The sequence below is a fragment of the Triturus cristatus genome, chromosome 1_2 (assembly GCF_964204655.1).
Source record: "Triturus cristatus chromosome 1_2, aTriCri1.1, whole genome shotgun sequence".
Lineage (NCBI taxonomy): Eukaryota > Metazoa > Chordata > Amphibia > Caudata > Salamandridae > Triturus > Triturus cristatus.
In genome coordinates, this window is record NC_140580.1 from 96809535 (window position 1) to 96821549 (window position 12015).

Below are 12015 nucleotides of genomic sequence, written 5' to 3' on the forward strand. Positions count from 1 at the left end.
GTCACAACCAGGGAAAGAGTGTCTACTCCTGCTCTTGCGAACCTCTGTCAAAAAGTAATGGCAGGTGATCTCTTAACCTGGAATGTGAGTGGCTTGGGTAATCTGACAAAAAGTTATAGAATGCATGACTGCATTAAGAGAAGAGGTATCCATATTGCATTCTTGCATAAATACACCTCATCATGAGCAAATTGGGGAAAACGACTTTGTAGATGAAGGGGGCAATTGTTTGGCATCACATACTCTTCCTATGCCAGGGGTACACTTATATGGCTTGATTCGCACGTCCTTTTCTGGCTGGTTGAGCTCATAAACGACGTTGAAGGTAGACATACTAACAGGAAAATGTGAAGGGGGGTGGTGCTTAGGCTGGTGGGTATGTATGCACCAAATAATCTGCAGTTCGATTTTCTTGAGTCAGTTGATAAGCTAATTCTTGACAGTATGGACTGCATGACAGTTTGAGGTGGTGACTTTAACTGCGCCCAGTGTGGATATGGGCAGATGTCTGTCACCACTCACTGGCACCCAGCTGGTGAATAGATTAGTTGTTTGGCTCGGCAACTGGGAACTGTCTGGTATATAGCACACAATGCACCCTGAAGAACATGATTAATCTTATTAAATTCATGTGTATGTACTTCACACAAGAACTGACCTGTTGTTGTGCAATCCATTGTTTCAGGGGATGATTCTTCACACTGAATATCTCAGTTAATACACTATTGGACAACTAATGTTCGCCTTGAGATGAGGGGGTGCATATTAGTAGAATCCCACTGTGGTGACTGCCGCCCGCAGCTTTACCCAACTCGCCTTACAGAGAGGCACCCTGGACTTCAACTATACAGTTTTTTAGGCAAATGAAGGTTTTGTTGGGAATGCAACCACTGAAGGGAGGCATTCAAGGTTACAATTAAGAGCATCTGTATGGGTATGCCATTTAGAGTGTGAAGGACCTAGAACAGAGCTTTACAAAACTTGAGGGCATTTTAAAGACATTGGAGACTTTTAGTGACAACAAAAAGATCACAGTTAATACAAACAAGAAAGGAATACGGAGAGGCCCTAGACAGGCTGGGCTGCCACCACCAGACAGTACATAACTACCATCACTGACCTGCAGGTGACAGATAAAGTAGCCAGCACTCAAATTGAGATAAACGAGACAGAACAAGCGTATTACTCTTTCATTGAAAAAGGACTAGAGTACATATAAAAGGGCAACAACAAACATATGTCCAGAATGCTCAACTGAATAGGCTAATGCCTGAGCAGACCCAGTTGTTGGAGACCCCAATATTGGCAGAGGAGGTGAGGGCAGCAGTGAAGGGACTGGCAGCTAGTAAAACTATGGCCAGCTACGGACTGCCCCCAGAGTTCCATGCTAATTACACTGATATACTTGAACCCTACCTCCTACAGGTATTTCAGGCATTTTTTGAAGTAGGCACTCTGCCCCCTACTATGTCTGAGGAAACAATAATATTTTCATTGGTGAAAACAGTCTAAGAACTTCTGGAAGTATGATCTTAGTGTCCCTTGTCAATAGAAAATGTACACTATAGGATCCTTGCGAATCTACTGGCAAATAGGTTATCCCCATTACTACCGGAGCTTAGTCATCAAGACCAGTTTAGCTTTATCCCAGGCAGGAATACTTCACCAAACATTTGCAGATTCCATCATCTGGTCAGTAACCCACTTCTGGGGGCTGGACATGGTGCAATAAAGCTTTTGACATTTAGATATGGGATTTCTTGCAAGTAGTAATGGAAGGAGGGGGGTGCACCAATAGTATACATATTCAACAGCAAGAGTATATACATGCAAGATTATCTCAGAGGATTGGTAGAATCAAAAGGGCATGCGGCAGGGGTACCTCTTTTCCACGTGCTGTTTGCCCTGACAATGGATCCCAAGTGGGCCACTCCCGGACAGAACTACTTAGAGGAGTGACCCTGGCCACATGCAGATCCTGTCATTATAAACAGATGGTGTTTTGATATATTTACATAATCCAAGAGGACTTCTGGGTCCTTCTTGTCCACACAGAAAGGTTTGGCACTCAATCCGGTCTTCTAGTAAATAAACGTAACTATTTCCCCTGAAGGCCAATGCATATATCAATGATGCAGCTCTCCCCGTTTTGTAGATGCTGTGGAGCTCAAAATCCTTTTGATACCTAGGAATGCAAGTGTTCCATGAGGACTGGGACACGATCATGGGGAATCTGGGGAAGATTATGGGCCAGGGAATTTACTGCGCTTTTGGGATAAACTGCTCCTATCTTAGATGGGCAGACTGACTGTTTCCAAGATGATTGTCCTGGCAAGATTTACGAAGACATCAATAGATTGTTGCTGTACTTAATATGGGGATGGCAGAGGAATAAAGTGATGCTGCACAAACATTTTGAAACATGATAGGAGGCATACCCATATTAGGTAAAAACTATTTGTGACAGTAATTGGACTGAAAATATTCTGTACTAGGTATTCTTGAGGAGAGCCCTCACCTTCCAATATCTCTGTTGAAGATCGGACTTGCCTGGCACACCAAAACAGCCTGAACTAGGTCATGAAAGCCTCTTCAGAAGGTGTTTGACTTTTAAGTCAATTTATCTGAAAATTGTGCTGTATCATTTGGCCCAAATACCCATGGGAAAGGTCTGAGTAGGCAATACTTGATGTCCTGGATTATTTCGGTGCTTATTCAGAACTGCCTGTAAATCTTGTAATTGTGGCTAAATTATTTTGCACTCCCTGAGCTTCCTAGAGAGGATAACCACTGCAAACTCTCCTACAGAAAGTCAAACTCACTTCCCTGGTGCCATTTTGGATATGTTTCAAAGTGGGGGGTATGTTACATTTTTAGGGACTCCTTTGCATGTAATAATTTTTTCATTCTCACCTTTTCCATCTTCTTCAGGATGTCGCGTCACTGCTCTCAGAGTGTGAAAATATCCACTGTTGCCTTTGTGTTTGTAATGAAGTCTCATACAAGAAAACTTTGGCTTTCCAAAGAGTGTTGGCTCAGGACCTGACAACCAAATGAAAAGTGCAAATTTAGCAATGTGACAATGTATACACCATTTTGTCCAGTACATTGTTCAAATGTTGTATACTAGAAGAATACTTTAAAAACAAAATTTACACAAATTCAAAGTAACACCATATTCACTGCTGAATTAGATCACAGCGTAAGCCCAGAAATTTGATTTTAAATGTTATGAGCTAAAGAGATAAAAATCTATATTTAGAGTCACTCAGTAAGAACACAGTAGTGTTATACCAGAACAACAAGGTGGTGACCACAGCATAAATCCAAACCACTCTTCCCCCTGAAAATGAGCAGAAAAGAAGACACATAAGGAACACAAAACTACTGAGGTAGCAAATTAGAAATATTAAGGAAAGCAATAAATGGCAAAGAAAAGCTGTAAACCTAGTATATTGTTTCCCACAAGTAAGAAAAATCATGTCAAAGCCTAACCAGAGAGGTTTTCCTAAAGAGCAGGTAGCAAGGGGAGCTGTGGGATCTCAGCAATGCCATACCTTCCTCTGGAGAGCGTACGGATTCCGGCTTCTTCAATGATTTGTATAAAAAACTAGATTCTCAGCAGATTCTAAATGTACAGTGTATTAATGTCTCTTCTAGCAGAAAAACACCTTAAATGAAAAAACCCTTCAGTGTTGTCATAATTGAGTAAGCCAGGATCAAGAAAAGAAAGATAACTGTGATTCAACATTCATTTCTCATGATATTCTCCCTTGTTTCTGGATAGAAAAATACTTTACCTTTTTCCAAAATAAGTACATAGATATTTTGTCATTGTTTAGGTGTGGTATCTAATTTATTTATTTATTATTCATTTAAAGATTTGTAGAGCGCCTGGTGACCCGGAGGCATCCCCGTGCTATAAACCTGTAAGGTTGGCTAAGAGGGGAGAGGCGGAAGAAAACCTTTTTATTTGGGGAAAAGCAGAGTTTTGAGCTGCTTGCGAAAGCGCAGGTAGCAGGGTTCCAAACGCAAACTACGGGGGAGCAAGTTCCAGCGGGTGGCCGCCTTTACTGAGAAGCGACGACCTCCGGTACGTGCCCTCCTAAACTTGGAGATATTCGCCAGTCGCTCATTGTCCGAGCGCAGAGATGTCGAGGCTTTGTACGGGGTAACCATGTCTCCCAGGATCGAGGGGCCTTGTCCATTGAGGAGCTTGTGCGCGATGCACATAGCCTTGAACTCGATCCTCTCTCGCACTGGCAGCCAGTGGAGTGCCTTAAGTGCCGGTCTAGCGGAGGATCTGGAGGGAAGGCCCATCAGCATCCGAGCAGCTGCATTTTGGGTTCGTTGCAGCTTGTCCAGAGTGGCTTCAGGGGCTCCTAAATAGACAGAATTGCTATAATCCAGTCGTGCAAGAACCAGTCCTTGAACCAGGAGTTTCCTGGAAAGAGGGGGGGGGAGCAGAGGAAGGATCTTGCGGACTGACCTCATAAGTCCGAAACAGGTTCCGGCTGTTTTGGTAGCCTGGGTTTTCATGGATAGGTCTGGTTCAAGCCAGACCCCCAGACTCTTAATTTCTTTTCTGGGGGCGGGCACCTCACCCATTGTGTCGGGCCAAACGGATGGTGGAATTGGTGACCATTTCTTGCCCATCAGCATAACTTCTGTTTTGGACCCGTTGAGTTTGAGTGAGGAATCGCACATCCAGAGGTGGATTTTCTGGAGGCAGTGCAGAAGATTATCTGGGCATTGGTCTAGATGTGAGAGCGAGACGACCAATTGCGTGTCGTCCGTGTAGCTCACAATCTTAATGCCGAAGGGGGCAACTATATCCTCCAAAGGATTTAATTCCTTCAACAGGAAAACCAGGGGGATAGAATCTGTAATGTGTTGTTTTGTTATTTAAATGCATTTTGTTTAAGTTTCAATTAACATGAATGCACAAGCACAACACCAGTAAAAGTAACGTATTGTTAGCCTTATGGAACTTCACTCTGAATATTATACTGTAATGTAGAGTAGTTCACTGCGGTTAAAGACACATGGAGATCCCAACGGTTTCATAAAATGTCATAGGTATACATGGGTTCGCTGGGCCCCATACGTGTTTACCAGCTTTCAGTCACAGGATGGAGCCTGAATGGTGCCCAAGGATGCACTGGAACTTCAAAGGTTGGAAGGGAGAGTATGTGTCTGCTAGAGAGCTAAGTGCATTTCTGCTTTCCAGTCATTGGCTCCAAATATCATATCACTAAATCTCGGTGGATAGTCAGTGACATAATTGCCATTGCAAGCTGTAAGTTGTCCTCTGTTGCTCAGCACCAAGGAAGATCTTCTGTGAATTAGCGCTTTATAAAATCTAGTAATATAACATACCATAATCCTAGACATGGAGAGAACAGGCAACAAGTGCAACCACTTGTAGTTTGATGACAAGGGATTTATGTAGCCAATGCACTGGCTGTAGTAGTTTGCCCATAAGAAAAGCAAACAATATAAACCTAGTTTGGAGTCTGAACTTAATAAGAGGTGGCATAGGATGCTTAACAAAAGATACTGTTCACCCAACACGACAGAGCTTGTATTCCTGGGCATTCCAAGATCTTGTACGTAGGTGTCATATCAATAGAACAGTCTGCATGTAAATCTGTCTGACCTAATCAGGTCCAAGCAGTGTACATTGACTAGCTTGATGCAATCTCTATGGATCACTTTGAATTGGATGAATTGATATCTGATACATTTCAAACTGTAGCCTTCTTACTATTGCTCAGCACATGGGTGACTCCTAATAGCCCTTTCCCATTTAGCCAGCAATGTGGGGGAGGTGGCTGTCATGGCATGTTGAGCATGGTACAGTATTGGGTGCAAGGGATGGCTGGAGTATTTAGGCACACCCATAGACATTTGGATGATAGAAAAGGATCTGAAGAACAAGCCAGCAGAAAGATCAGGAATATGAGTCTATGTATTATGAGTCATGGTGCCTGCCTAGTTTGTGAGAAAGGAGATGCTGGGTTATTTCCATTATGCATGTCTGAAAGGTTGGAAATTTCCCAAACTTGAGCCCAAGGAGAGAGCCAACAAGAACAGTACAGTTAGAAACTTGTCTAGGCAGAGTGTATGGCCAACCTCTGAGGGATATGATTGTAGTTCTGTAGAGCTTCTTCCACTACTATTCTTACTGTCCCTTACCACTTCTGAGTACCAACTGTGAAGAACTGGAGGCATGGGGACAGTGATTAAGTACTCTCCATTGCCCCCTAGCATATGGACTTCCACTGTCGAAGCATGAACCAGGCAATACATGGTGGTCCATCTCTGTGTGCATGCGGGGAGTGGTACTGGCAGCCTCCTTTCTGAACGGAGATGCCACCTATCAAGCTGTGACTTACCAACATCTCAAACTGACTTCTTCATTCGGACAGAGTCGCAATTGTGTTATGCAGTGTCTCTGCAAGTATAAAACAGGAGCTGAGTGATCTTCCAGTATCTAAAGTTAATAATCTGGAAAGGAGGTCCCAGAGCAGTAACCTTCGCCTGGTTGGTTTAAAAGAAAATGAAGAGGCATATAATCTGGAAGATTATATTAAAACCTACTTCTTTGTGGATTTCCTATCAAGGCTGACTAATTCCAATCTGATCATAAAAATGGTACACTGAGCAGTAAGTTTTCTGAGCTATACACATAAGGAAGCCGCCAGCAGGGACTGCAGAACTACTAATGGTATCACTGTTTATAACTGTTATAGCTAGACAGTTTGTCTATTCAATACCTACTCAGTAGAAGTGAGGGCAAATGTATTGATACGTATCAGGGTCAGAAGCCAAGAAAAGTACCCTGGCTGCATCCAACCCAAATAAATCTGACCAGTAAGAAAAGAAACACAACTTCACTGAACTCTGGAGCATGGCTGGGATGCAAGCTGCACTGGGCAAAGTGGTTGATTATTTTATGATGTAAGTGTTGAAATATTACATAAGTGCCCATTCAGAACGGCTTCTACAACCTATAGCTTTTTTGCCGATTTTGTTGAAAAACGGTGATGCAAAATTTACTATTTGACCCAATTGTTATGATTTATTTTTGAAAGTGTAACTGTGTACGACAAACAGATGTGCACCCAGTCCTGGCGCACAAACCCTGACTTTAACAGCTAAGGAACAGTTTTTTGGTCAGCCAGCAATGAGGTATTGTACCCATATGCAGAGAACGGTAGACAGCAAAGGTGTAAATGTAATAAAAAGGTGGTAAATAAACTTAACATGACCTAAAAACAGATTGCTCTCTTCGGGGTGTTAGTCACTGACCTTTGACATGTAAGTCAAAGCAGGTAGAACAGATTACTGTTGTCTTAACTGACTAACAAATTACTTACCTTCAGTTGTGGAAATATGGATTTTTCTGGTCAGTTATGTCCCCTATCTTGGACCCCAACGGTTCCATGTGCATGTCACAAGTACATGTATGTTCCCTCCAGTTCCAGTTATGAAGACGCAAATACATGTGCGTCCACCGTCAACATGTCCTTTGACAGATCCGCCATGTATAGGCCGGATATCCCATTCCTAAATATGAAAGGCCATCGGCTTTATATGGTTCACTTATGCCACTTTACAGTCCAGGCAAGTAGGCCCTGATTCTGTCATCAAAACTCCTCTTGCCTTCTGCCTCTGAAAGCTCCAGTCCGAGCCTGCATCTGTGACCATGAACTTTGTCTCATTCTCTGCGCGGCTCACGAAGCCTGACATCAGCCTACTCTCTGCCAAGAACTGTATTTCACCTTCGAATTATCTGCCTCCCCCTCAGCCGATGCATTCCTGCCTAGTAGTTTAAGTAAACATTCTTCCAGTTACCAAGCAAAAAGGCCCATCTTCTCTGTCCTCATGCAAGTAATTCATAGCCCTGTTACCATGGAATATTCCTACCCCCTCGCATTCAGTGTAGACACTTAGACGCTTGTACACGCACGCACAGTCAGTATAGAATAGATTCTGTCCGAGAGTCCCTCTTTTATGGATAACATAGTTCTTTAAACATAGGATGTTAGATATGATTTGGGATTAGGTTGACTTGACCCCCCAGACTTCTCGTCTCCACATATAGAGCTAAATGTCAAGTCCCCGTCACCCCCTAGTTACACGTCAATTACACGTCATACTGCTGCGCGCGCATCTATGCCAAGTATTATCTTATAGATCCACCTATGTATTACATCATAACCAATCATGTTCCTTTTTACTCATTATTACACCCATTTTCGGTTACGCAGACCAAACGTCAATGTCCTTATCAATTGTTACGCCTACTGTATTCACTTCATTATAATGTATGTACTATAAAAGTTACTTCTTGTCAATAAAGTATGTACTTCACTTCCTGAACCCCCGTGGTGATGGAACTTGAAGCATCCGATTATAATCGATTATTGGAATAAAGCCCATTCCGAAACTCTAATATCACGGATTCTGCCTCTCATTTTACTGAGCTATTTTATAATGTTTCTGTATCAAATTCAGTCCCGGTAAAGGAATTTTTATTTACCACATGATGGCGCCCGAACAGGGACACTTTCTCATCTCACGCGCCGGCGGTGAGTAGCAGGCCCGGTCTCCTGCCACAGCTGGACGGACAATAACGCGTACCAGCAGGATTTCCTGTATCTCCCTCCGGTCAAGCGGGGGCGACTGAGACTGCGATCAACACCCAGACGAGGCGGTGAGAAGTGCGAAGTATCCCGACCAGAGCCTAGCTGAGAGAGCAAGATCCGAGGTACACAGAGACCCACCAGTTCGAAGTCAAGCCCAGTTTCCGACGAGGCGAGTCGAGTCCAGTCCGGTTCAAGTTCAAGTTACCGAGGCCTTCCGTTTCCGAAGCTACCCGGTGAGTACCATTACTGGGGAGGCATTTCTGACGTGCACATAGGTTGTGCCGGTCAAGACGGGTTTGGGTACACAAATCCGGTCTGCACTGTTTTAGCAGTGTATCTGTACTGTTTAGCAGTATATCAAGTATTCCGAAGTATCTAGTAAGTGTCAAGAATTAAGCATGGTGATTAGTTATGCAGACGATCATCATTGTTGTTTCAGTTAAAGGTTTAATGTTTTAATGTTTAATGTGTTAAACGTCCTGCATATTGTGGTATGAATGGTTGTCCATTATTGTGCTTTTGTATTTAGTGTGTTCAAGATTAAGTATCAGATCAGATTGTCAATATGCCGCTCTTCTCGAAATTAAGACAGATCACTACTAGAAAAGGGGTACTTGAAGAAGCCGTCCCTATTCCTCCTAGGGATACTCCAGGGCACTTCATGTATCACAAACATGGCTTAGACGCTATATTATTTCTTGATTTATGGGTAGACTACACCAAGGGATTACCAGAAAGTCAGAGATGGCCCGCAGCGGGAACCTGGGATGCAGAGTGCATCATGAAGGTCGAGGAAGAGTTATGGAAAAGGAAAGTTAGACAGTCACAGAAAGACGCCGTTGAGTTATGGCGTAAAGAATCTCATAGACGTACGGAAAAAGCACGTAGACAGGAAGAGAAGAGTAAAGAGAGTTCAAACAAAATTCAAGAAAATCTATTAATTGAGGAAGGTATCCGAGTGAAATCAGAACAAGTAGACAGACAAAGAAATGCCCTTATGAATGGTATGTATCCCCTTCTGGCCGAAGGATTACCTAAGGCTACTCCAGAGATACCGAAAGACTTGCCACCCCCATTATTCCCAATCAAGGTACATCCTAAGGGGCATCCTAGAACCGCAGAAGATGTTTTTCTTTCCTCATATTTAGATGACGCAGCTCCCGAGTATGCTAATTCCGCCCCACGTAGACCGCATACCAGGGAGGTCCAACGCCAAGATCCAGCACCCGTATCCCTGCAGCAACAAATCGAGTCACAAGTTCCGGCAAGCACATCTGTTTCTGCATCTGTTCCTACAGGTACTTCTATAGCTGAGTCCACACCTATAGTTGCTGTGTCACGTTCGACGAATCCTTTCACACCCGACGCCCCAGACGGGGCCACGGGAGGTGCTACCAATATTTTTTCTACGCCACCTAGAATAAATAAACTTATTTTCCAAGAGTCAGCGCATTCACGTACACCCAAATTCGTAAGTGATCGTACGCTTAAGGAACTTCTTATAGATTGTAGATATGACCCGGTGCTCGGTAAAGAGGACGAAATGATCCTGGCATCATTACGTATCAGACGAGCCGCAGGGTATTTAGCGAAGCTACCAGGAATGACTGCGTATCTAGATAAAATATATCATTTTGTTCAAACAGGGCGAGATCCAGAATGTATTAACAGAGCTATGGAATACCAGAAAGTAGAGATACAGGGGGAACTGTTGCGTTTCCTCATAAACTGTGTGATCAGAAATCAAGACCGACCGGGGGTAGATCCGGAAGCAATGAAAATTCTTACAAAATGGAGCCAGAATATATCAGAAGGGAGACACGATAAGCAAAATTGTATAATAGCCATGTGCCGAAAGATCCGTAAAGAAATAGAACGCCTACACGAAGAGAGATTAGAGACAGACGAGTTCGAGCAAAGCGAGGAAGAAGGGTCAGGACTGCCCGCCGGACAGTCAGACACCATAGCCTATGTAGGTAGAGGAAGATCTTGTAATAGGAATCAGACTAGATGTCATACTGACCCAATACGTCCAATATGTCCAGATAATGACAGGAATTTCCAAATACCTATAATTAACATAAGGTCTAACGAGCATTCGTTCCAAACCGCCGACAAACTACTCCGAGAACGAAGGGGTTATCATTTTCTCGATTCTATGGATGAACAAGATTTAGCGAGGGCAGCTGTTCATTGGGTGGACAGTCCCGGAAAATATAGTGATGAGACAGTAGTACGCACATTTTTGAATCTCACCCCAGATGAGCAGAGGTTAGCTGGGATTTATATGATTCAACAACTCATTATACTATATCAGAGTCAGCATTCGGACCCTGGTCCCTTACCTGACATATTGACTGAATTGCTTATGAATAAATGGAGAGGTCCAGGTACCAAATTAATTAAAGAAATTCTAGTATCTAGAAAGCAGTATATTCTTTTTGTATGCTCAGAGCATGTCTCATTGCCTGTCAAGGAAAGAACGACGTATCACCTGGATAGACAGAATCCCTTACGAGAAGTACACCCAATAAAAGGCGAGGACAATCAGTTTAAACGTGTATTTGTATATACGCCTATATCGAAAATAGAATTGTTAGAAATGAAGAAAGTAGTACCCAGTCATGACAAGGACCCAGCGGGTTTTCACCGAGAAATTAAAGACATGTTACTCATGGGAGAGTATACCTACCCCGACATTATGACAATATTAAAGGTGTTGATGCCTGCTGGCATTTATGAGAAACTCAAGGAAAAAGAGTGGGAGGTAGGTGATCAAAAGATAGAATGGTCAGAATTAGAAGCAGAAGAAAGGGCCCGAGGTCCAGGTTCGGGGCTTGGGGACAAAACTAAAGCACTACCAGGTCTACTAGTACAGGTACTGCCACGTTTATTAACTACGAAAAAGGAAGATTGGGGTACAATTTCAGCCTGTAAACAGAAGCAAGATGAAGACACTAGCGATTACTATGCCCGATTCGAGAAATGTTTTGGTATAAATAGTGGCATAAAAGAAAGTAGCGAATCATACCCGCATCTGTTTGTAACAAAATTAGTGGAAAATGCCCTGCCCCCAGTAAAGAATAGAGTATTAAAATTCGAGAGTACCTGGCAAGGTAACACTCCAACACAAATGTTACAAATGTTACAGTACCACCACAATAGAATTAAAGAGGAACAAGAACATGAACACAGACGCATGAAAGACACGAAAATGAAAATGCTAGTTTCCCAGACAGTTCCAGCTGAAGGACATAAAAAGGGTATGACACATTCCGATTCAGCAGGACCTGTAAAAGGGACATGCAATTATTGTAAAAAGCCAGGTCATTACGTACACGATTGTCCAGTGCTAAAACAT

General features: G+C 43.1%; 1 protein-coding gene across 2 annotated transcripts in view; it reads right to left on the minus strand.

Annotated features, from left to right (window-relative positions):
• The window catches only part of INPP5F (inositol polyphosphate-5-phosphatase F), a 943021-nt gene that overhangs the window by 32116 nt on the left and 898890 nt on the right, over positions 1–12015 (minus strand). For both annotated transcript variants that reach the window (XM_085602832.1, XM_085602840.1), the window contains exon 19: positions 2914–3042. In XM_085602832.1, the coding sequence (XP_085458958.1) occupies positions 2914–3042 (129 nt within the window). The remainder of the gene's footprint in view (positions 1–2913; positions 3043–12015) is intronic.